Below are 27522 nucleotides of genomic sequence, written 5' to 3' on the forward strand. Positions count from 1 at the left end.
ATTTATTTTCTTTCCTAAATAATATTTCCTTAAATAGTTTTTCAAACAATACAACAAATTATTTTTCAAATTAGATACACTTAAACTAGATTTCTTCCTTAAGTAATACCTTAAAGCTAGTTATTTGTTTCTTAGGTAATATTCAAATTAAATGAACTAAGTTAATTTTTCTTTCTTAAATAATATCTCCTTAGGTAATTTTGTTTCCTAAGGCAATACTTCACTAAATATTTCAAACTAAATACACTTAATTAATTTTCTTTTAAAGTAATATTCCTTCAATACAATTAAACGTTTATTAAAGCAATTTTCACTAGTTATTTCTCTACAATTAATTTTCTTCAATTAGTTATTACTAAGGTAATTTCCTTATTTATTTCACTCAAACAATTCTTAACTAACAATTGAGAGAGAAAAAAGCAAGCAAATAGAAAAAAGAAGGAAAAACGACCAAAGGCCCAAGAAAGCGGTCAAAAAGACCAGCCAAAAAACACACAAGCAAAAACCGTCCCCGAAAGTGACCGCAAAAACACGCCAAAAAAGCGGCCAAAAAGACCGGCAAAAAACACACAAGCAAAAATCGGTCCCGAAAGTGACCGCAAAAAGCGAAAAAAGAAGGCCAAAAAACCTCCCGAAAAACACGAGGGAAAAAACGGTCTAAAAAGCAGACCGTAAAAAGCTTGCCGCAAAAAGCAGCCAGCAAAAACACACAGAATCAACAAAAAGCTGGGTAACAGCAACCCAACCGAGAGTGCAAAAGGCAAAAAGCCGGATGGGCAATGGAGCCCAACCGCACGGAAGAAAGGCGAAAAAGGGTTCAACGAACCCGAAAGACTGGCTTACCCCAAGTTACGGCAAGAGACGCCGAGCATGTGTCCTTGGGAGGGTCACCAGTAGAAATTTGTACAAGAAATCAGGACGTAATTATACTTTACCAAATCCTGACCACAAACGACTTGAAATCTTCAAGGAAACTTCTCCAGCGAACAGGAGTCTGAAAACGGGAAAAAAATTAAATTAAATTTCTAGTAATGAACTTCATTCTCATTTTTAATGAACCTCATTTTTTTACTCCTTACTTTTCTTTCATGTTCTTTTTTCACTTTCTTTGCTAGCATTTGCATGACCTGCATGACTTGTTTTGACTCTGTTGACTGATAAAATGAATTCGATAATGAGAAAAAGAAAACATGTTGAGCATCGCATGACACATGGTGTCGCTACAAACAGCTTAGAAAAATGCAGTTTATCTTTTTGTTATGGTCAACTTACATAGTCTGCGTTCGATCCTAGTGGCCCATCAGGTCGGTGTTTATCTCTTGTTCCTTGCGCCTGGGTCCAGCCCCTATACAGGCGTGGAGAGGAGAGTACAGGGGCTGGACTAACTCCTCCTGTGTGGTATGCTAGTCCAACTCTGGGTTACCCCCAGCATTAAATTCGCGAGTACCCATTTATACACCTAGGTGGATAAAGGCACTATGGGACTTATCATCTTGCCATAAAAACAACGATATGACCCCGGCCGAGACTCGAACCTGGACTATTTGATCCTGGAGTCTGCAACTCGTTTTGTATTAGACCACCGAGCCTCCATAGACTCCATAAGCTCACCATAATTTCTCGATTAGGAGAACAGACTAAGTTAACTAAAAATGTCCTCATATATAACGTATTCTATACTCCACAGAGTGACAAATTCTCCACAACGTGTTATTTTTGGTTATTACTGTTTAGAAGCGCTGTGTTTTTGTTTTTCAATGTTTTATATTAGTTCAACGCGAGAAATGTTTGAATAGAATTAGAGGTCGATCGAGCTTAGATAAACTCCCCCGGCGTTGATCGAGAAAATACGGTGTTTGGCATAGTTTTCGTTAGTCCTCAGTTAACTTAAATAGTCGATTTACTGATACATGGCTACCTTAGGAAGACGCCATGATTTATATTACCATGAGAACTAGAATATCAATGACTTCTAGTGAAATCAGACGTTTTCAAGTTTACAAGCGATAGGTAATACGGGGGGAAATATTACCTAATCGGACTGCAAATCTCTCTTTGTAATGAGCTGCAAAATGTCCATTTGAGTAGTAAACATTGAATTGCAGCAGAACAAACAGTCCTCTCTTATTTTAGTTAAAGTAAAATAAATAGGTTGGTTTTTCCATGCACGGTACCTGTAATGCAGACTTAAACTCTATACTGAGATATCAGATACCAACTTTAATTATTGGCAGAATATTTACGGGTAAGCCAGTTTAGGAGACTAGAATAAAACTTTTTTTTGAAGTGGTACATTTAAAAATGACTCAGGAAAGTCGCATTAATTTTCAATAAGCAGTTTTTTATGCTTGTTGTAAGCATGACCTTTCAGTTATGCCAGTAACAAAAAATAATTTTTTGTTACCTTCAGTTACAGTTACTGGGCTGCACTCTAACTTATACTTTTTCGCTTTTCATCATAGCCCTTCTCATGGGGGCTGCGGGCTCTGTCACTGGTGTATGCTTGGTGTTAAGAAGATGGGCTGCCAAGAAACAATTTTGCAACGAATTGTTGTTAATTTATCGTAATTACAGCGACCTAATTAATGAAAGCCAATGCATAAGTGACAGGTTGAGTTATATTTTAAGGAAATAAGTCAAGGATAAATGACTTAATACCGAAAGCTTTCGCATCTTTATAGACACAAAAGCCCCTTTAATTATTACGTACATCTCAAATAATGAAACCGTTATAGAGCGTTTTCATATGACGTCACGACAGCCATGTTGGTGTTTCAAAACGAAGAAAAGGCAGCCATATCGGTGTACCAAACTAATCCTCCAAGGAATGAACTCTATTTTTATGCAAACATTGTCTTTTGTTTCAGTAATCCAATATGGCCGCTTGCCACGTGAGTGAAAACGCTCTATTTGGGAGTTTGTTGTGCTTTTGTTTTGTCAAAAATATTCTTATCTCTTTAATTTACAAATATGAAAAGGTCATGCAATGGGTAATTAGGGAGCTGATAAACAACGGTTGCATGTTTACCGAAGGTAGCTTGTGAGTGGTTGAAAAATGACTTTGTCTAAAAAAAATACGTGTCGTTTTCGTTTTGCCTCTGCCAACTTTCAATTTCCAGAATTAAACTAGAAGTTCAGTGCGCATAATGGGTAGTTAGTCTAATGTAGTGTACCGCCCACATATCACACCTTTTGGGAGCGAAATGCAAGTTTTTACTTTTGCAAAAAATGATGGACCTAAGAAAGTTTCCCTGTAGTTGATCAAATTCTTTAACTTTCTACTAAGTTGTTATTACACAGCATGAAAACATAACTTTACTGTGGTGTAAAGCTCAAGTAAAGCTGGCGTAAGCCTTACGCTACCTTAACATTTTTTTAAAGCTGACCTTTATGCCAGCCTTACACTTAAGTTTAAAGGCGGATAAAAATACTCCTTTACACGAACGTTAAATCACATTTACTCACGGTAGCGTAAAGGTCGGTTCAAACACCTTTAACAACATTTAATTGATGGATAACATTTAGTTGGATAACCAATTTAACGACCTCTAATTTCACGTAATTTTCAATTTTTATGCTGATTACTGATGATGGTGTAGCTTATACCATTATCTGAATATTCTCCCTTTATTCTCTTTGTCCTGAAACTGTCATCAGGCACAGGGTTTTAGAGTTTCTTGTTATCAATATCGGTTATTTTGCTTTTTGTAGGAAATAGGATTGAAGTAGTTTCTTTTTATTCATACCAGTAAGGTAATAATATACTACGAGATATCCTTTACATAATGACACGTTTAAGAATGTATCTTAACGATTCAACCCTTTTAGTGCCCAGTGAAATCAGTATCTTATTTCTCCTTACCGTGTATCGACACATTGTCAAACAGACAGTGATGGCATGAGAATAACAAAAGAAGGAAGAACATAGTCCTGATGAACCAGCAAATTCTCATAACCAACTTTACAAGAAACATATATGTCTATCAGTAAGGAGAATTGATATTTCCATCTCAGCACCAAAAGAGTTGGAGAATTCTTGGTTATGCACGTAAAATTGTTAAGGAGTAGTTATAGAGTATGTGGTGTACTGAAAGGCTAAGTATACTGATAGCCTGAGTGTAAGGAGTAAAAAAATCTTCAGAATGTAGATATATAAGGGAACAGTTTTTATTGTATTTGTATGTTAAGCGTTTATATAAGAAATTTGTAACCTCCTTCTGGCAATATATAAAGGCCAGTTTTACTGCTTTTAGATTCTTAGAAAAATGCTTATCTTAAATAAAAGATGTTCAGTTGAGCATAAATGTTTAAATGTCTTATCTTTCTGCGCTTTTATCGATCAGCAATCTCGTTCCAAGAGCCCACGTCCCCCAAGACCATCGTTTCCCAACCACCGGTCTAGAAGACGCGGGCTCTGGGACGTCGCACGTCGCACGCGCAAACGAAAAGATATTCTGGATAAATATTTCCTTGATTTATTATTAAAAATTAAATGTTCCGGTTATCTCTGCGAATTAAGTCTGGTTGAGAAATCAGGAGTTTATTTAGAAATCAAACGCAGAAAAACATTTAGAATGCATACGCTTGAACGCAATCGATACTGCCACCCTCTTTTCGTTTCCAATATAGCTTGCGAATACAGCATAGGCGGTGGAGCAGGGGGGCAGAGGTGGGGGGGGGGGGGCAGGGAGCTCTAAAATTTCTCTAAACTCCACCCCTAACAAAAATTCGCCCCCACCTCACATTTCAGTATCGCAAGTGCAGCATAAAACCGGTTTGTCAAGACACAAATTGTTTTATCGGGATCGGGCTTGGCGTGATAATATGGTGTAGAACCTTTAACGAATTGAAACTCCTTTCCCACCCCGCTACTAGGAGAGGTTCGCAGTCTGTTAAGATTGTGTTTGATAGGCATCGGCGACTCCAGAGCGTTTTTTTGCTGCCCTTCGATGTCTAAAGAACAACCCAAAAAGTACCAAGTAGCAGGTTCATCTGAACTGCCTAGTTACTATGCATTGTCAAAAAACGATTACGGACACACCGGAAACTATTAAAAATACTTTTGGGAAATTTGAGTAGAGGGACTCGGGGGATATGCTTGGCTAGAAGTACGATGCCCCCCCCCCACACACACACACACACACACACGTTTGAAAACGTTCCACCGCTTCTGTGTAGTCCCCTTCATCGTTACCGTTGGCGACCGAGAACGATGATTGAGTGGCAGCTGTTCCATTGGATACAAAATCTTCTTACCCCGTGGGCATCAAGTAGTAGTTATGCCTGTGAGCTCTTCAGTAATGTGTCTTGGTTTTCAGCTTCATCAAGCACATACTGCACAGTAGAGCCCTAATATAACAGGAGACTAGTAAAATATAACGTGTTATACCATACCATGTGTTACCATGTGTTACCATGTGTTATACCGCGCTGATGAGTCCCAATAAGGACGAAACAGCTGTCCGCGGTTGAAATCCTGCTGTATCGGTTCTAGTCGTGTTGGTGTCTCGACTAGATGTCTAATTTTCACGTAGTCTGAACAGCCTTGCAGTCTTGTTTGTTGAATGTACTGTGTTTGTTTTCTTTTGAATAATTATTGAATAGGTGCCCTCCGACGACGCGAAGTTCTACAGAATCGATATCTAGAGTGGTTTCTATTTGAGAAATTCTTTTAACTCAAACAACGAAACGATTCTGCTCACGAGTGAAATTCAACAATACAACTGCCGAATGTGAAAATGAGTCAGATTCCCACTTAAAATCGAAGTCCCGCGATACTATGGCATAGGTGGTCTCTGACTCAGATTTCCAGAACGACATGGCGCGATCAGATAGATGATATGATACGCCCTAAAATCAGACGTGGGTTGAAACTACATATTCAGTTAACAAAGAAAGAAAGATCTGTTGGTTTCTTTCAGGTGACAGCGGGAAAAGAATTAATGCGATTGTGGTTTATATTGGTTACTTTTAAGTAACCAAAAAAACTGTCCATAAAAGTCGTTTTTATGCCTTTTTGTAGCACAAACTGAAAAAATTGGATTTTCTTTACCCTGTCGATAAATTCTTTTGATTGCCGACATATGTCAGTCTGGTTGTAAACAAGGCGACGGTATGCTAAGTGACAGTAAGGTAAGTGAACCGGTTCTTTAAAGCGTTTAAATAAATGGCGTCTTTAATAAACATAATTTAATTGTTTGCGAAAGGGAAAATTTATTGATCTCTGCAGCTGATTCGTGGAAAACCTCACAAGCTGTCAGGGAAGAAACTGATTGTCCAATCAGTAAATTACATTTGATCACGTGCCGGCCATGTATTAGCATACCCGTACGAGTCGACAGAAGCGAAAACGCCTACCGAAGCGTTTTTGCTGAGGCACTCGCCAATACAAATTACCTGCGTTGGATTAGAAGCTCTCAAAGTTGTTCAACAACCGCCTAATTCTTCACATCTGCAGATATAAAAGGTAATTTCTTCCTAACAATGTACAGTGACTTGCTGTGTGCTTTTACGACCATTTCGTAAGCTTTCAGTACTGGGTGGTTCGGTTCTTCTAACACTCCCACAGTTACCGACACTAGCTTGTTCGGCTATGTTCGATGACTTGATGTAATACGCTGGCTTAAACTGCTCAAGGTATAAGTAAGAACTGCTTTGAAATTGTAAAAATATATTGAATGTTTCAAGTCTTTTACCAAAAGAAGAACAATTACACAACTTGGCACGGAAAAACGACCAATGAATAAAGATCGATCCAAATATACTGTAAAGATATTCCGCTTCAACCGTGGTTGATACTTAGGCAGTTGCAAATTGATCATGAACAGTTCATATTTTTCGTTCAGAACTTCTTGTATAGCCAGAATATGTTGATTTTCTGTAAAAGATCGTTTTGGTAAGTGTAGTATAAAAAAAGAGTCAAGTTTAATTCCGATTTCAAAGCGAAACTACTGAAAACTTAAGAAGCGTTTCTGCAAGCACTCTCCGCTCGGAATTGTAACAAGATCTCTTCTGATTTCAATTTCATGATGTCAAGTTAGAAGTTACTATGCTGAAGGTATACACCGTGTTTTAGTTCCTAGGCATTTTATTAATAAAAGTACTACAAATACAAACTCGAACACTGAAATTTCTTTTGATGCATGTTGGTTGTATTCATGCAAAAAATGGAAATTACGATCGAATTTCTGGGAAACATTTTAAAAAAAACTGTTTTTTATGAGACCTGCACTAATCTTCGTCGCTACAAATATACTTTAATGTTCGGTTTTATTATATAGTACACGTAATATTGTCTTAAATGAGAGAAGGTTAAGTAGCTGAGAAGGAGAGATGACATTTCTAACAGGAGGGTTAAAATTAAAGAAAGAGAAATACATTTGATCAATTGCGGTGTATTAGTCATACCGAGTCGACAAAGGGAAAACGCAGACCGAAGCGTTTTTGCTGAAACACTCGCCAACACCGACAAATTATCTGTGTTGAATAAGAAACTGAAAGTTGTTCAACAACCGCCGGGGACTTCACATCTTGCTTCCTACCATTGTAAAGTGACTCGCCGTGTGCCGTTTATGACAACTTTTGTTCTTCGGACATCATTCCCTTTGCAATCGGCTAATGACTTGATGTAATACGGCTGGGTTAAACTTCTCAAGATATCAGTAAATAATGGTTAAAAGTTTCTTACCTATGTAAAAATAATAAAAACTTGGCACGGAAAATAACTAATGAATGGCGATCGACCCGCAATATAAAGCCGGATAGCCTGAAATGGTATGCTATTCGTTTTCAACCAGTCTTCAACCGCTTAGTTAATACTTCAGGCAGTTTCAAATTTAACAGTTTACATTTGCTCTCAGTTCTGATATTCTTGTGTAGCCAGGTTAGGTTTATTTTTCTTCTAAAGATCATTTTAGTATGTCTAGTAGGAGTCAAGTTTGAATTCGAATGAAAGCGAAACTACAGAAAACTCAAGAAGCGTAAAATACAACTTCCGCTAGCTATAGCACTTCGGCTCCTCTCGGAATACTATAACGAGAGCTTATGGCACAGTCTCTATTTAAATTCCTGCATAAACCTGTACACCGTGTTTCGCGTTTTATTTCCTTGGTAATATGTAAATTAAACTATTACGTACAAACTCGAACACTGAATCTTGTTTTGTTGTTGGGTCGTATTTATGCATAAAAGGGAAGTTACAATCGAATTTCTAAGAAACGTGAAACAACTCTTTTTCATGAGACATGAATCTTTGATACGAATATATACTACTTATTAACCGAGAGTGAGGTCATTACAGGGGAATCTCAGACCGAGGCCTTGATGTATTGACCGAGCGACAGCGAGGTCAATACATCAAGGTCGAGGTCTGAGATTCCCCTGTAATGACCGAACGGACGAGGTTAATAAGTTATTTATTATATGGCCTTTAAGCACTATTCAAAAAAGAGTATAATCAAGGGAGAAAACACTGGAGGTAAAACTCGCTCTCGCTCTCTGTGGCTCTCTTCGTCGCTCATACTAAAGAAGTATCGGTATGCTTATATTTTTCTTTCAGTTATTGAAAAGATAGTTACATTTTGTCGGCATTTTTTGTTGTTTTTGCCCCCTCGCTAGTAGCTTTTACTCACAACTCAAAACACCGTCGCCGAGAAAAAGTTTCATAATGCCCGGTCATTACAAGAAAATAATGCCCGCTCAGCAGCCAATCAGAGCGCGCGTACTATTGTAGCCATATAATAAAAAAACTTAATGCTCGGTTTTATAATTTATAATATACGTAATCTCCGCTTAAATGAAACCACTTTGGTTTAGCTCAGAAGGAGACAGGATATTTTTTTAAACAAAGGTTGAAATTGAGAAAGAAAAGCAAAATTAACGGTGTGATTCCTTTGCGTTCTTTGAAGTATTCATTCCCTGAAGAGTTACTTGTCGTCCAGTTTTTCTTGTAAATCTAAACAGTCAATCTGTTGTTTTAGCTTAAATTGCGTTTATAAAAGTTCGCTTTTTTTAAAGTTTTGTTGATATGAAAGAGAGAATTGCCTCAGCAAAGGAACATGACTCTTTAAACCAGAAAGTAACTCGTCAATTTTTGACTAAGGAACAGTATTTGGTGTCCACGAAATGTTTAACTAGTTTTTGTAAGGGTGCATGATTTTTATCGCCAAATATCTCAAAATTTCTCGAATGTGATAAAGCAAGGGACTCTTGAATATTGACCATTGCCATTTTGGAGCTGAAAGTTTTGAATTAAAATCAGTATAGCTGATGTTTATCTTCAACAGCAGTCGATAATTATCCTGGCAAGACTGGGTAGTAATACTAAGAACAACTGACAACCTCTTGGTTTTATATAATATACAAAAGCTTAACCTAAGGCTAGAACTTAGTATTTTATTTTTGAAAGTATTTTAACACTAATTATTCATCGGACAAAAGCATAACCTCAGAATTATTTGATCTTTATGGAAGACGCGCCACGCTGTATAACTCTTTCCTAGAAAACGTATTGATTGAACTCTGCAGCTGATTCGTCGAAAACCTAACAACCTGTCAAGGAAGACATTGGTTGTCCAATCAGTGAAATACACGTATCATAGCATACTGTACTATCTTACCGAGTCGACTGAAGTGAAAACGCACACCGACACTCTTCAACACAAATTACCTGTATTGGATACGAAGCTCTGAAAGTTGTTAATGTAATTGCTTGCTTTTGTTGTACAGTGACTTACTGTGTGCTTTCATGGTACATTTTGTATAAAGCTCGTTTTAACTGGATACTGCGTGGCTCGGTACTTCCAGTACTTCCGAGATTCCTATTACAATCGGCTATGTTCGATAACTTGAGGTAATACGCTGGGTTGAACTCCTTGTGGAATCAGTGAATACTGGTTTAAAATTGAAAAAAGGATGACTGAATATTGCAAGTCTCTTACCCTTGCAAGAATAATGGAAACTTTGCACAGAAAATGACTACTGGATATCGATCGATCCCAGATGTAAAAATGGATGTTATTTGGCTGAACACTTCAGTCAATTTCAAATTAAACAGTTTACATTTTTTGCTCAGTGCTGATATTCTTGTGTAGCCAGTATTTGATGATTTTTCTCAAAAGATCTTTTAATTTTGGTAAGTCCAGTTTAAGAGGAGATTGTCTAATTGGCGTGGGTCGTGGGTCGTGGGTCGTGGGTCGTGGGTCGTGCGTCGTGCGTCGTGGGTCGTGGGTCGTGGGTCGTGGGTCGTGGGTCGTGGGTCGTGGGTCGTGGGTCGTGGGTCGTGGGTCGTGGGTCGTGGGTCGTGGGTCGTGGGTCGTGGGTCGTGGGTCGTGGGTCGTGGGTCGTGGGTCGTGCGTCGTGCGTGTATAAGCCGAGTTACCAGCTATCTCTGGATTTTAAATTTACCGAAAAATGTGTGACGCTTAACAAGACCAAAAATTTGAACTCACTCATTCAAAGACCTCGGATGGAGGTGTTACAATATACGTTGAATAAGACTACCGCTAGAACTTCCCCTCTCCTTCCCCTTTGAACGCCGGCCACGCAGTTAGCCACGCAGGCTACTAGCTCGCAGAAAAACAAAAATCTTAAACAAACAAGAACACCCTTAAAACGATTGCATCGAGAAGGACAAGTTCCTTCAGTTTGGCTGATAAGCCGATCAGCTACTTCTATTTCTGCCATTTCATCTGTGTAAAATCGGAATTTTAATCAGCGACCAGTGTGTGGATCAGTGGCAAACTAGTGTCGAAATATTTCCACTGGATTTCTTATTTCTTGGTTTCGCAGGATATATGCAAAAATAATATAGACGTTTTTATTTTAAAATAATGGTCTAAAATATAACTTTAGTCAGTTCAACAAAATGAAACGTTAATTTCGCTACAGTGCTTGACATTGCAAGTTTTGATTTCTCTTTAATTTCTTTAAACGCAACCTTCGATAGTGCATCTGCAGCCTCAAGTTTCAAATGATAACGGAAGGTCAAATCTCGAAGCACCTTCACCGCATTCAAACGTCTTTATAGCCAGCTTTTCTTCCTATTTCGGGGAATTTCGTTCATATTGATGTGTTCGTATAAGCAAAAAATAGATGCTGAGTGTAAATAAACGGATTCCCTGTTGCGTTGATGGAAAGGCATCTCAATAAGCACAATTTTTAATTGTACAACATACAACAGTATACAACATAGCTTCGAAAACTACTGCCTCGCGAATCCTTGACACCTGTCGTTTGACACCTGTCACTTATTTAAACTTTGACCTAAAACACAACGTCACGATAACTTAGTCACGCGAGAGTCACGCTTTCCTGAACATTCCCGTTTTCCCAGGTATAAGAGTGTTTTTAGTTTTTAAATGTTTTACATCTGAACCAAATTGCTTTGAAAAAATGGCACAGAAAAGTCCACCTGATATCACCATTTTCAAACATTTTTTTAACAAAGCCCCAAAAAGCTTCGTAAATTGTCATGATACCGGTAATGTATGAAACTTTAAATTGTAAAAATCAAAACCTTACCTTTGAAGTACTTGTCTTGTTTTTGGCATATTTCTGTCGACTACGAACCTGCAAGTTCGGATTCTGAAACAGCAACATCGTTTTGGCCTTGTGAAACAAATCTCTAGTACTTAAAACCGGCGTACAATTATTAAGTCATTTCAAGAATATAAATAGTTCCTTTCGCTATAGTCCCAGACAGTTTAAGTTTTGATAATTCTTCCGCAAATGCTTTCAGCAAACATGTACATTTCACCTATTTTTAGCCAATCATACTTAAGCGTTCCCACGCCACTAATTGGATCACTGGTAGGTAGCGAACAACTGAAAAGAAACTCTTTTTTTATTAGAGGAATAAAAAATTGGCCATGCACAGGAAAAAAAATCCATTAGATGTTCTGTAGAACTCCCTTAAAGTTAAAAAAAAGACTCGAGAAGTTGTAACGTTTTCACTTGAAATGACCAAGAAAAGCCACGAATATTTAAAAATTATAAAATATATTGGATAGCGTGACTTCCCTGATAAAATTGGAATAACAAATAAATGAATAACATAATCATTTACTCGAGACGGAATGAACAACCACCAAGCTACCTACATGAAATCGTTCAATAAATTGGTTGTTACCAAAACGTTGCCCATCAAAAAATTCTCAGTCGGCAAACAGCCTGCACGCCAAGGTCAAGCAAATACTTGCAATTTTCGGCCCACTTCCGTAAAACTGTCCGGCAGACATGTTAATAAGAAAAACGGTATCCAAAAGTAACAAATCGGTGAGAATGCTCCTTTGCATCGGGGGCGAGCTTGCCACGACCCACGACCCACGACCCACGACCCACGACCCACGACCCACGACCCACGACCCACGACCCACGACCCACGACCCAAGACCCACGACCCACGACCCACGACCCACGACCCACGACCCACGACCCACGACCCACGACCCACGACCCACGACGCACGACGCACGATGCACGACGCACGACCCACCCACCCACGCCATTTAGTTTGACCCGTTTAAGAGTCAGGTTTAATTTCGATTTTAAAGCGAAACTACTGAAAACTCAAAAAGCGTTTCCGCTAGCTAGCACTCTCCGCTCAGAAAACTAATATGACATCTTTAATGGCATGATCTCTATTTCAATTCCTGTATGAAGCTGTAAATCGTGTTCGTTTACGTCCTTGGTGTTGTGCAAATAAAAGTAATATAAATACGGACTCGGACACTGAAACGTCTTATTTTTAAAATTCCCGTTACTCTTTAATCTTAATAGAGACAGCCACTAATCCAGATTTCGCAGCTCAACCGAAATGGCGGGTTCTCCGGGAAAACTTTAAATGGAGCACATTATTCCCGACGTTTAAGGAATTTTCTTACAATTTGATGGAACTCATACTGCGCTTTATAATTATTTCCTAGAAAATTGATCTCTGAAGCTGATTCGTGGAAACTCTAGCACCTGCCAGGAAAGAAATCGTTTGTCCAATCTGAAAAACTACATTATTTTGATCACGAGACGTGTATGAGCGTAGCGAGTAGACTAAAGTGAAAATTTACACCCATCGGAAGCGTTACAGTTTTCGCTTGAAATCACCACAAAACCTGCGTTGGATAAGAAGCTCTAAACGTTTGTTAAACAACCGCCTGGGTTTTTCTATCAGTCTCCATCGGATAAAAAAGGTAATTGCTTGCTATCATTATACAGTGGCTCAATATGTGCTTTTATGACGCATTTCGAAGAAATTTTCTTCTTATACGGAGCTTTGCTGTGTGGTTCGGTACTTCCGACATTTCATTTTATACAATCGGCTATGTTCGTTGACCAAATGTAACACGTTAAGGTTAAACTCCTCAAGGAATCAGTAAATACCGGCGTTTCGAACCCATGCGAGAATAATGAAAACTTAGCACAGAAAAACAAAATATAGTAGTCTGAAAATGCTATAAAGTTTCAACTGTAGTCAATACTACTTCAGACAGTTTCAGATTTAACAAACTTTATTTTTCTTTTTTGCTCAGAACTGATAGCCAGTATATATCGATTTTTCTTCAAGAGAATCAGATCATTTTGGTTAGTCTAGTATTAGAGTCAAGTTAAACTTCGAATGTAAAGTGAAACTTCTAAAGACTCAAGCAGCGTAACGTTTGCGCCAGCACTCTCTGCTCGCAATAATATTACGAGATTTTATGGTACAGTCTGTATTTCAATTCCTGCAGAATCTGAACACCATCTTTCTCCAGTAACTTTCTTGGTGTTGTATGAACAAGAGTAATTTAAATACAAACTCGAAGCTTCTTTTGATGCTGGGCGTATTTATACAAAATCGGGAATGATTACTTACAATAGTATTTCAGTATGGGAAATAACATGAACTAAGTTTTTTTCATGATACATGAATCTTTGATACGAATGTACTTACTGTAATATTAGTAATCGTCTGTTAAATGAAATCACATTGCTTTATAAATTAGCTCATAATAAGAAAGGATTAATTGCTAAAACCAAAGATGAAATAAAAGTGAAATTCAGATCGGGTTGTTTCAGGTACAATAATTCAATTGGTCATCCCAACATCATCATCTGTCGTCAGGTTTTTCTTGAAAATCTAACCAGTCCATCTGTTATTATAAGCTTAAATTACGTCTTTGAAAGTTCGCGCATTTTATTTCTTTTGCTACATGCAATTAAAAAAGAGAATTGAAAATCTCGCCAAATAAAAATGACTCTTTAAACAAGGACGTTAAAAATTCGTCAGTGTTTGGCTAAGGAATAGTATTTGGTCTCCAAGAATATGACTAATTTGATTCCTTTCAGGGAAATATATGGCTGGAAATCTGAAAAAATAACTTATAACTTTTAAGTTATAAATCTGAAAATTTGCTAAATGTTTATTAACGACAAGAGACTCTTGAATATTGACCCTTTTGCGTTTTGAAGATGAAATTTTTGGATCACAATATAGGTTGAATCATCCACGTTAGTGCAAGGAGAGGACGGGAAAAGAGGATGTTGTTTTAATTTGAGCAACACGATTTGTTATATATTTCCGGCATAAGTCATCACTAACAATCGGAATTTTTAGGGCTCAAAATGCCAGGAAATGCGTTTCCCAGTGTTCATTTTTGAGAAATTTCCTGGAGGAGCATGCCCCTGGACACCCTCCCCCCCCCCCCCCCCAAGAGGTGATGGGTTAAAGTCAGTCAAATGAGTCCTCTGGTCCCAAAACCGTCTACTTTACGGATAATTCCAGCTACTTAACCTGTGTAGCTGGTGGTTTTGTTGGAGTTTAAAGCGCGCATAACAACATACCGCTACGCAGGCTACCAGCTACTACAACGGAAACCCTGAAGTTCCTACTGCGCACAACTGCATGGTTTGTATAGGCAGATCCGAAGACCTGTGTGTGTGTGCTGCTCACTGGCTTAACTTAAACAAAATAGTTTAAAAAAGTCATCTTTTTCTAAAAAGTGTGATGGTTTATGGGAGCATCGTCAAAGAGGAACAGAACTTACGTTTGTTTTAGCAACTAACCAAGGCCACCGGCTGTACACTAAAAAAATTGTCAGCAGGAAGATGCAGCCCGAAAAAAATTGTTTGCTCAGACAACGACACAGATAAAAGTGTTTGTCTAGAAAAAAAAGTTGATCTCCCTCCCCCTCCAAAAAAAATAATGGTCCGTCCCTTACCCGATTGTCATCTGTGGCTGCAACTGCACACAGAATATGTAACGCGCATGCGCATTATGGAGCCATAATTCATCCGGTTGTACCTTGGAACCCCGGTAGTCTCAAAGGCAGAGTGGGTTAACAAAGATATAACTTTCAATCATTCATCGGTACATGATTCAAAATCTCAACACTTACCACGCAGGGAAATAAATTTTCAACAAATTTTAAACATGATTCTTATGGCCATAAAGCGTGTGTGTGCCCTAGTGTAAATGTCAGTTACAAACCTTCGGCAAGGGCCTACCCATAACTACTTGTGATATCTTTAATATCAAATTCAATGGTTGATCTTGGAATTAACTCATATTCTCTTATTTATTGCTTTACTAGATGTCTTGTCTGCCAAGGAATTACTATCCATTCCCGTACAGAAAGTTGCCGAATACCTTGGTACGTATACAGGTGGGTTAGCAGCCGTGACCGCACTTGGATTAGCAGTGACATCCCTTACCCTCGTCCTAAAATTAATGATAATTAACCATAAGGAATCGTTTTTGTTTCATCTTGAAACTCTAAACAGCGAATTGCGAAAAGTAAAAAATGAATATGGAATTATGCAAAACGACATTGAGAAAAAGGTGACGGACAAAATCGGGCCGAAGCATTAGAGGAACATGACATGTTCACCTATTATTACGTATACCTAGGAAGCAAAAAACATTTCAAAAGTATATTTAACTCGATTTTTGTAGTTCTTGCACGATATAGTACGAGAATCATGTATTTGAGCTGAAAATATTTGTACTTTAGACTCTGTCTAGAGCACACTTATTAACAATTAAATATTGAGAGTTGGCCCCATCATTTATCACCTCACAGACATCTCGAACCCATAATCTAACTGTTTAAGTAGATCGAATTCTAACTCATTTTCCACCAAGTGATGATTTCTGATTATTTCCCTACATATTAACAAGTATTAAACTTCACGCTTTAGCATCAGTTAATTCCAAACTTTTGACTTTAAAATTCTCATATTGGTGAATATTGACTACTCATAATTTAATTATCCAGTAATATTTCTAAACTTCCTCCGAAACTTAGGGCCTCTTCATATGATCCCGGTTGATCGGGCTGGCCCAGTTACCGAGATCTCGGCTCACTCCTATTTTCTTGTAAAATGTTGGATGTGTTCATATGAGAAGGTGGGCCAGCCCGGTTACCGATATCTCGGTTTCTGCAACCGAGATCTCGACAACCGGGAAGAATATTTTCCCATATGAACGCTCCAGCCCGGTCGCCGGGACGCAACTTTTTTTGAGAAAATAGCTTCCCTTTCGTAATTGGGCGGTCCAAATGGTTTAATTTTGCCTTGTATCTATTTCCACTTCAGAAATATGCGAATTAGCTTTATTAATAAAGTTACATGGGTCAATAAAGCTACGATAGTCGCGAAAGACGCAACTTTATGTGTCGCCATTTTGCCTTCGTTTCTTGAATTTTATCCCCGTCAACCGGGCTAAAATTTTCCATATGAACAGAGGTCAAAATCCGTCCTGGTAACCGAGACAGCTCGTAAACCGGGCTCATGTGAAGAAGCCCTTAGAGAGAGAAACGAGAAAATGCCAACATTCTGTATGCGACCTTCGCTGATAGTGTACGATAGCTCGGCTAATCGAATTGCAGCATTTGCTTTAGTATACTAGTATACTAGTTGATATCTACTAATGAAGAATATAATTGATACCTGATTACATGGCGAATTTCAGCCCGGTTTGCCGAGCTGAGATTTCAGCTCGGCTTCCAGAACAAATCTTCTTAAAAAGACGTTTGCGATTACATAAAGAAAGAGTCATCCCGGGCTGAAATTTTCAGCCCGGTTTTTGAAACCGGGCTGGAAATCTCAGCTCGGGCAAACGGGCTAAAAAACATCATGTAATCGCATCCAAATTTCAGCCCGGGCTGAAAAGTGAACTTAGGGATTCGCAGTGACGGTTTTCAACGAAAGAAAATGGCGGCCACTATGGATTAAAGTGTTCAACCCGAGCTGAAATTCGCCATGTAATCGCAACTAAATTCCAGCCCGGCAAATCGGGCTGAAATTCGCCATGTAATCAGGCGCTAAGAGGGTCTTGAAGGGGTAAAATGGGAACTGACGAAGGAACAACGTAGGAATGAGTGATGGAGGAATTTATTGATAGATTCTAAAGGAAGTTATGAAGGAAAACGAATCTTTGCTTAACTGTGTCTAAATTGATTGCTGTAGACAGCCTGTCACAATGATTTTGATTTGCATTAAAAGTCACGTGACAGGAGCGCGACGTGCGCGTTTTGTATGTTCATTTTGTAGTCTTACTATGGTTTAGAGTAGTACCGAAATCTTTCATCATAAGTTCCTTTTGTATTTGTTGTCTATTACTCGCATTGACCTTTATCCTATATTTACTGAAATTATCAGCGGGAAATGTGTTTGGAAGATACCGCAGAATATGAAGGGGCTTTCTATTCTCTCGATTGGCTGTTTTCTCCAAGGGCATTGGATAAATTCGTATAGTAGAAAGTAAAATCAAAACCGTATATAGCTAAATATATGAAAACGAGATTTGCAAAGTCCTGATTTTAAACTCATACTCTTTCTCTTTTAAATTGCTTTTGTAGCCCTGCTATTTGGGGCGTCAGCAGTAACCGGGACAGTTGTCTTTGGCTTGTTGGTGTGGAAAGGCCGTTGGTTCGCCAAGGAAAAAAATTATTGCAAGTTACTTTTGATCTTTCGTAATCACTCACGTTTATTGCAAGAGAATGATCGCATAAACCAGAGATTAAAGGAAATCCGTAGAAGATTCGTTTTCTGATGACTTTACCCGAAGCCTTTGCAATTGTTTGTAACAATTAAATACTAAATCACTGTTTTTCCTACCCTTGCGTGAGGCAAAATGCCTTCACAGTTTTGTGACCCTGTTTGTCAATTAGATGACATAACTCGTTGAAAGCCGCTAAGCGCTGTTGAAGTGCCATGTTATTTATATACCATGTTTACGTTGTGAAATTGACACTCCTGCATTCAAGACAAAGCAATTCGAAAACAATACGCTGTCCAGATTCTATCCAGAGGCAGGCCCCCCTCCCCCTGGATGCCTCCTCCCAGCCTGCTCGCAGGCTAAAGGAAACCGTAGGGTGAATTCAATTTAGTAGTCATCGAGTGCGTAAATAACACTATTATACATATACCGTATTTTCTCGATTTAACGCCGGGCCCCGAATAAACGCCGGGTCTCCAAGTTATGTTTGAAAATAAACCCCTTAAACAATTATTGAAGGTTAAATATGCTTTAAAAATAACGTCTAATTATATAGCTGTCAAAAACAATGAATAAAAATCATTTCTTAGAAACATAGGGCTTAAAAAAAACTCCTGAATTCAAATAAACGCCGGCCCTATCGGGCCAAGTTTGAAATAAACGCCCGGGGCGTTTAATCGAGAAAATACGGTACATATACCGCGGCTTTCCAATGGCTTTCGGAAAGAAAACACACCTGCGTTTCAACAATGTGGCTTGAATAAAACCACTACAGCTAAAAAATACGCCACCCATTTGCATTTGCGTGGCTTTTTCAACCTTTGCCGCGCTTTTCATAGATAAATTATTTTCTTTGGGTTTGACTGGTCTCCGCTGCTATTTGGGACATGACCTCAGTAATGAAATCATGCCCAGTTATCGTCTTGTTTTCAGTTTAGGCAGTCATTTGAGAGTCGCTCTGTTATCTTATAGCGTACTGTCATGAAGTAGATAAATGTATAATCAAATACGAAATTGTCAGTTTTCAATAGTTGGGGGAGGAAAATAGACAGGGGACCTAAAAGCACGGCACTTGCTTTACCGACTGGTATCAAACGGTTTTAGTCTAGTCGCTGGACTTTATAAGGAGATTTACCTTTTTTGAACTCCTAGCTTGCATAAAGAGGTTTTCTGCTGCAAAGAAAGGTTATATTTACTTACAAGTTTAGAACTTTAATAACATCAGAGTTCCCTTTTAAACGTTGCGATAACTTTGTCAAAGTAGTCCGTTCAACGATATTCACGGATGGAAAAATTGTTTAATCTATCTAGCGTAAAATTAGAGTTTTATTTTATTGTCAATATCGGTTATCTAAAGACTATTTGCAGGCAATAGGATTGAAGTAGTTTTTTTTAGTCAAACCGGTTAAGTAATAATATAGATAATATTAAGAGATATGCTTTAGAGCGGAGAGCTATACTTCTCCTTGCATGCTTCATATAACAGGAGCAAGAATGTATCTTTTCAACCCTTTTTGTGCCCAGTGTGATCAATGTCTTATTTCCCCTCGTAAAAATGAACACATGGTCAAACAAACCAGTGATGAGAATATCGAAAAAAGGAAAAGCATACTCTTGATGCACCAGTTAATTCTCTTAACCAACTTTACAAGAAACTTATGTCTACCAGTAATGAGAATTGATATTTCCACCTTAGCACCAGAAGGGTTGGAACTTTGTTCTTGGTTTTGCAGTTGAAATTGTTAAGGAGTAGTTATAGAGTATGTGTTGTACTGAAAGGCTAAGTATACTGATAGCCTGAAAGAGTGTAAGGAGTAAAAATCTTTAGAATATAGATACATAAGCGAACAGTTTTTATTGTATTTGTATGTTAAGCGGGTATATAAGAAATTTGTAACCTTCTCCTGGCAATAAATAAAGGCCAGTTAAACTGCTTTTAAATTGTTAGAGAAATGCTTATCTTAAATAAAAGATGTTCAGTTGAGCATAAATTTTTAAATGTCTTATCTTTCTGCGCTTTTATCTATTAGCGATCTCGTTCCCAGAGCCCGCGTCCCCCTAGACCATCGTTTCCCGACCACCGGTCTAGAAGATGCGGGCTCTGGGAACGAGATTGGTCGACTATCACGCGCAAACGAAAAGATATTTGGGATACAGTCAACTCTCTCTTAACGGACACCTCTATAAGACGGTCACCTCCATAAGACGGACACCTGGTGTTGCTCCCGTCCCTGCCGTTTTTCAGTCATTTTACTGTAACTAAACTCCCTATAAGACGGACACTTCTGTAAGACGGGCAGTTGGAGCTGGTCCCGAACGTGTCCGTTTTAGAGAGAGTTGACTGTACATATTTCCCTGATATATTAATTAAAAATTAATATACGAATTAAGTCTGGTTTAGAAATCAAATTGAAGTTTATTTAGAAATCAAACGCAGAAAAACAATTATGAATGCATACGCTTGAACGCGATCGGTACTGCCACCATCTGTTCGTCTTCAATAATAGCTTACAGTCAACTCTCTCTAAAACGGACACGTTCGGGACCAGCTCCAACTGCCCGTCTTACAGAAGTGTCCGTCTTATAGGGAGTTTAGTTACAGTAAAATGACTGAAAAACGGCAGGGACGGGAGCAACACCAGGTGTCCGTCTTATTGAGGTGACCGTCTTATAGAGGTGTCCGTTAAGAGATAGTTGACTGTACTTGCAAATACAGCATAGGCGGCGGAACAGGAGGGGGCAGGTAGGCTCTAGCCTCCCCACAAACAAATATTTGGGGGGCCCAGCCCCCTCCCCCCTTCCCCCCTTCCCCCCCACATTTCAGTGCCAAAAGTGATAATATGGTGTAGAACTTTCAACGAATTGAAACTCCTTTCCCGAAACCGCTACTAGGAGAAGTCTGCAGTCTGTTAAGATTGTATTTGATAGGCATCGGCGACTCCAGAGCGTCCTTTTCCTGCCCTCTGACGTCTATAAAAGAACAACCCAAAAAGTACCAAGTAGCAGGATCGTCTGAACTGCCTAGTTACTATGCATTGTCAAAAAACGATTACGGACACACCGGACACTATTAAAGATATTTTTGGGAAGTTTGAGTAGAGGGATTCGCCTCACCCCGGGGTATATGCTTGGCTAGAAGTACGATGCCCCCCTTCCCCCCCCCCCCCCCACACACACACACACACACGTTTCAAAACTTTCCGCCGCTTCTGTACAGTCCGCTTCATCGTTCCCGGTGGCGGCCGAGAACGATGATTGAGTGGAAGCTGTTCCATTGGATACAAAACCTTTTTACCCCGTGGGCATCAGGTAGTAGTTATGCCTGTGAGCTCTTCCGTAACGTGTACATGCAGTACAGTAGAGCCCTGATATAACATGGCACTGGTAAAATATAACGTGTTATACCATACCATGTGTTACCATGTGTTATACCACGCTGACGAGTCCCAATAAGGACGAAACAGCTGTCCGCGTTTGAAATCCTACTGTATCGGTTCTAGTCGTGTTGGTGTCTCGCAAAGTCTAATTTTCACGTAGTCTAGGTGCCCTCCGACGACGCAAAGTTCTACAGAATCGACATCTAGACTAGTTTCTATTCGAGAAACAGCAAAACAATTCTGCTCACTAGTTCAACAATACAACCGCCGAATGTGAAAATAAGTCAGATTCCCACTTAAAATCAAAGTCATTTCTTTCACGCGATATCTGGCATATGTGGTCTCTGACTCAGACTCCCAGAACGACATGGCGCGATCCGAGAAATGCAAAACGTGGATAGATGATACGATCGCTTAAATCAGACATGGGTTCAGACTACACATTCAGTAAAAAAAGAAAGAATGATCGGTTGGTTTCTTTCAGGTGACAGCGGGAAAAGAATTAATGCGATTGTGGTTTATATTGGTTACTTAAAGTTTTTCAATTTTTACGTGTTTTTTTAAAAAATGTCCATAAAAGTCGTTTTTATGCCTTTTTGTAGCACAAACTGAAAAAATTGGATCTTCTTTACCCTGTCGATAAATGCTGATCACCGCCTTTTGATTGCCGACATATGTCAGGCTGGTTGTAAACAAGGCGACGGTATACTAAGTGACAGTGAGGTCAGTGAACCGGTTCTTTAAATCGTTTAAATAAATGGCCCCATTAATAAACATAATTTAATTGTTTGCGAAAGGGAAAATTTATTGATCTCTGCAGCTTATTCGTGGAAAACCTTACAAACTGTCAGAGAAGAAATTGTTTGTCCAATCAGTCAAATACATTTGGCACGTGCCGGCCATGTATTAGCGTACGCGTACGAATCGACAGAAGCGAAAACGCCCACCGAAGCGTTTTTGCTGAGGCACTCGCCAATACAAATTACCTGCGTTGGATTAGAAGCTCTAAAGTTGTTCAACAACCGCCTGGGTCTTCACATCTCCATCAGATATAAAAGGTAATTTCTTCCTTACAATATACAGTGACTTGCTGTGTGCTTTTACGACCATTTCGTAAGCTTTACTGGGTGGTTCGGTTCTTCTAACACTCCTACAGTTACCGATACTAGCTTGTTCGGCTATGATCGATGACTTGATGTAATACGCTGGCTTAAACTGCTCAAGGTATAAGTAAGTACTGCTTTAAAATTGTAAAAATATATTGAATGTTTCAAGTCTTTTACCTAAAGAAGAACAATTACACAACTTGGCACGAAAAAACGACCAATGAATAAAGATCGACTCCAAATATACTGTAAAGATATTCGGCTTCAACCGTGGTTGATACTTAGGCAGTTGCAAATTGAACAGTTTATATTTTTTCGCTCAGTACTGCATACCATTCTTGTATAGCCAGTATATGTTGATTTTCTGCAAAAGATGTTTTGGTAAGTGAAGTATAAAAAGGAGCGGATCAAGCTTAAATCCGATTTCAAAGCGAAACTACTGAAAACACAAGATGCGTTTCTGCTAGCACTCTCCGCTCGGAATTGTAACAAAATCTTATGGCACAGTCTCTATTTCAATTCCATGAAGCCAAGTTAGTAGTAACTATGATGAAGGTATACACCGTGTTTTACTTCCTAGGCATTGTATCAATACAAGTAATACAAATACCAACTCAAAATCTGAAATTTCTTTTGAAGTATGTTGGGTGTATTCATGCAGAAAATAGAAATTACGATCGAATTTCTGGGAAACATTTGAAATAACTGTTTTTCATGAGACCTGCACTAATCTTCGTCGTTACAAATAAACTAAATGTTCGGTTTTATAATGTATAATACACGTAATCCTCTCTTAAATGAGAAAAGGTTAATTAGCTGAGAAGGAGAGATGATATTTCTAACACGAGGGTTAAAATTAAAGAATTGAAGGAGAAATACATTTGATCAAGTAAGGTGTATTAGTTATACCGAGTCGACTATTAGTGAAAACGCAGACCGAAGCGTTTTTGCTGAAACACTAGTACTCACCAACACCGACAAATTATCTGTGTTGAATAAGAAACTCTAAAAGTTGTTCAACAACCGCCTGGGTCTTCACATCTTGCTTCCTAACATTGTAAAGTGACTTACCTATGCCGTTTATGACATATTTTGTTCTTCGGACATCATTCCCTTTGCAATCGGCTAATGACTTGATGTAATACGGCTGGGTTAAACTTCTCAAGATATCAATAAATAATGGTTAAAAGTTTCTTACCTATGTACGTAAAAATAATAAAAACTTGGCACGGAAAATAACTACTGAATGGCGATCGACCCGCAATATAAAGCCGGATAGCCTGAAACGGTATGCTATTCGTCTTTAACCAGTCTTCAACCGCTTGGTTAATACTTCAGGCAGTTTCAAATTTAACAGTTTACATTTGCTCTCAGTTCTGATATTCTTTTGTAGCCAGGTTATGTTTATTTTTCTTCAAAAGATCATTTTAGTATGTCTAGTAGGAGTCAAGTTTAAATTCGAATGAATGCGAAACTACAGAAAACTCAAGAAGCGTTTCCGCTTGCTAGCACTTCGGCTCCTCTCGGAATACTATAAAGAGAACTTATGGCACAGTCTCTATTTCAAACCGTGTTTCGCATTGTATTGCCTTGGTAATGTGTAAATTAAACTATTATAAGTACAAACTCGAACACTGAATCTTCGGTTTTGTTGTTGGGTCGTATTTATGCATAAAAGGGAAGTTACAATCGAATTTCTAAGAAACGTGAAACAACTCTTTTTCATGAGACATGAATCTTTGATACGAATATAAAAACTTAATGCTCGGTTTTATAATTTATAATATACGTAATCTCCGCTTAAATGAAACCACTTTGGTTTAGCTCAGAAGGAGACAGGATATTTTTTTAAACAAAGGTTGAAATTGAGAAAGAAAAGCAAAATTAACGGTGTGATTCCTTTGCGTTCTTTGAAGTATTCATTCCCTGAAGAGTTACTTGTCGTCCAGTTTTTCTTGTAAATCTAAACAGTCAATCTGTTGTTTTAGCTTAAATTGTGTTTATAAAAGTTCGCTTTTTTTAAAGTTTTGTTGATATGAAAGAGAGAATTGCCTCAGCAAAGGAACATGACTCTTTAAACCAGAAAGTAACTCGTCAATTTTTGACTAAGGAACAGTATTTGGTGTCCACGAAATGTTTAACTAGTTATTTTAGGGGTGCATGATTTTAATCGCCAAATATCTCAAAATTTCTCGAATGTGATAAAGCAAGGGACTCTTGAATATTGACCATTGCCATTTTGGAGCTGAAAGTTTTGAATTAAAATCAGTATAGCTGATGTTTATCTTCAACAGCAGTCGATAATTATCCTGGCAAGACTGGGTAGTAATACTAAGAACAACTGACAACCTCTTGGTTTTATATAATATACACAAGCTTAACCTAAGGCTAGAACTTAGTATTTTATTTTTGAAAGTATTTTAACACTAATTATTCATCGGACAAAAGCATAACCTCAGAATTATTTGATCTTTATGGAAGACGCGCCACGCTGTATAACTCTTTCCTAGAAAACGTATTGATTGAACTCTGCAGCTGATTCGTCGAAAACCTAACAACCTGTCAAGGAAGACATTGGTTGTCCAATCAGTGAAATACACGTATCTTAGCATACTGTACTATCTTACCGAGTCGACTGAAGTGAAAACGCACACCGAAGCGTTTTTGTTGAGACACTCTTCAACACAAATTACCTGTATTGGATACGAAGCTCTGAAAGTTGTTAATGTAATTGCTTGCTTTCGTTGTACAGTGACTTACTGTGTGCTTTCATGGTACATTTTGTATAAAGCTAGTTTTAACTGGATACTGCGTGGCTCGGTACTTCCAGTACTTCCGACATTCCTATTACAATCGGCTATGTTCGATAACTTGAGGTAATACGCTGGGTTGAACTCCTTGTGGAATCAGTGAATACTGGTTTAAAATTGAAAAAAGGATGACTGAATATTGCAAGTCTCTTACCCTTGCAAGAATAATGGAAACTTTGCACAGAAAATGACTACTGGATATCGATCGATCCCAGATGTAAAAATAGATGTTATTCGGCTGAACACTTCAGTCAATTTCAAATTAAACAGTTTACATTTTTTGCTCAGTGCTGATATTCTTTTGTAGCCAGTATTTGATGATTTTTCTCAAAAGATCTTTTAATTTTGGTAAGTCCAGTTTAAGAGTCATGTTTAATTTCGATTTTAAAGCGAAACTACTGAAAACTCAAAAAGCGTTTCCGCTAGCTAGCACTCTCCGCTCAGAATACTAATATGACATCTTTAATGGCATGATCTCTATTTCAATTCCTGTATGAAGCTGTAAATCGTGTTTCGTTTACTTCCTTGGTGTTGTGCAAATAAAAGTAATATAAATATGGACTCGGACACTGAAACGTCTTATTTTTAAAATTCCCTTTACTCTTTAATCTTAATAGAGACAGCCACTAATCCAGATTTCGCAGCTCAACCGAAATGGCGGGTTCTCCGGGAAAACTTTAAATGGAGCACATTATTCCTGACGTTTAAGGAATTTTCTTACAATTTGATGGAACTCATACTGCGCTTTATAATTCTTTCCTAGAAAATTGATCTCTGAAGCTGATTCGTGGAAACTCTAGCACCTGCCAGGAAAGAAATCGTTTGTCCAATCTGAAAAAATACATTTGATCACGAGACGTGTATGAGCGTAGCGAGTAGACTAAAGTGAAAATTTACACCGATCGGAAGCGTTACAGTTTTCGCTTGAAATCACCACAAAACCTGCGTTGGATAAGAAGCTCTAAACGTTTGTTAAACAACCGCCTGGGTTTTTCTATCAGTCTCCATCGGATAAAAAAGGTAATTGCTTGCTATCATTATACAGTGGCTCAATATGTGCTTTTATGACGCATTTCGAAGAGATTTTCTTCTTATACGGAGCTTTGCTGTGTGGTTCGGTACTTCCGACATTTCATTTTATACAATCGGCTATGTTCGTTGACCAGATGTAACACGTTAAGGTTAAACTCCTCAAGGAATCAGTAAATACCGGCGTTTCGAACCCATGCGAGAATAATGAAAACTTAGCACAGAAAAACAAAATATAGTAGGCTGAAAATGCTATAAAGTTTCAACTGTAGTCAATACAACTTCAGACAGTTTCAGATTTAACAAACTTTATTTTTCTTTTTTGCTCAGAACTGATAGCCAGTATATATCGATTTTTCTTCAAGAGAATCAGATCATTTTGGTTAGTCTAGTATTAGAGTCAAGTTAAACTTCGAATGTAAAGTGAAACTTCTAAAGACTCAAGCAGCGTAACGTTTGCGCCAGCACTCTCTGCTCGCAATAATATTACGAGATTTTATGGTACAGTCTGTATTTCAATTCCTGCAGAATCTGAACACCATCTTTCTCTAGTAACTTTCTTGGTGTTGTACGAACAAGAGTAATTTAAATACAAACTCGAAGCTTCTTTTAATGCTGGGCGTATTTATACAAAATCGGGAATGATTACTTACAATAGTATTTCAGTATGGGAAATAACATGAACTAAGTTTTTTTCATGATACATGAATCTTTGATACGAATATACTTACTGTAATATTCGTAATCGTCTGTTAAATGAAATCACATTGCTTTAGCTCATAATAAGAAAGGATTAATCAGGCTAAAACCAAAGATGAAATAAAAGTGAAATTCAGATCGGGTTGTTTCAGGTACAATAATTCAATTGGTCATCCCAACATCATCATCTGTCGTCAGGTTTTTCTTGAAAATCTAACCAGTCCATCTGTTATTATAAGCTTAAATTACGTCTTTGAAAGTTCGCGCATTTTATTTCTTTTGCTACATGCAATTAAAAAAGAGAATTGAAAATCTCGCCAAATAAAAATGACTCTTTAAACAAGGACGTTATAAACTCGTCAGTGTTTGGCTAAGGAATAGTATTTGGTCTCCAAGAATATGACTAATTTGATTCCTTTCTGGGAAATATATGGCTGGAAATCTGAAAAAATAACTTATAACTTTTAAGTTATAAATCTGAAAATTTGTTAAATGTTTATTAACGACAAGAGACTCTTGAATATTGACCC

At 38.1% G+C, this 27522-nt stretch overlaps 2 protein-coding genes across 4 annotated transcripts in view; both read left to right on the forward strand.

Moving 5' to 3' along the window:
- LOC144649248 (uncharacterized) overlaps positions 1–4304 on the forward strand; it is a 78709-nt gene extending 74405 nt beyond the window's left edge. The window contains exon 6 of the mRNA XM_078508705.1: positions 1294–4304. Within this exon, the coding sequence (XP_078364831.1) occupies positions 1294–1407 (114 nt within the window). The 3' untranslated portion in view covers positions 1408–4304. The remainder of the gene's footprint in view (positions 1–1293) is intronic.
- The window catches only part of LOC144649254 (uncharacterized), a 91603-nt gene that overhangs the window by 48490 nt on the left and 15591 nt on the right, over positions 1–27522 (forward strand). Inside the window, exon 1 of one of the 3 annotated variants that reach the window (XM_078508722.1) lies at positions 22296–22406. The exons of the other annotated variants lie outside the window; for them this stretch is intronic. The gene's annotated coding sequence lies outside the window, so the exon portion shown is untranslated. Of the gene's footprint in view, positions 1–22295; positions 22407–27522 lie in introns of those variants that run through there. 3 annotated transcript variants of the gene reach the window in all.

Source organism: Oculina patagonica, chromosome 4, assembly GCF_052425735.1.
Source record: "Oculina patagonica isolate OP01 chromosome 4, crgOcupat, whole genome shotgun sequence".
NCBI classification, from domain to species: Eukaryota; Metazoa; Cnidaria; class Anthozoa; order Scleractinia; family Oculinidae; genus Oculina; species Oculina patagonica.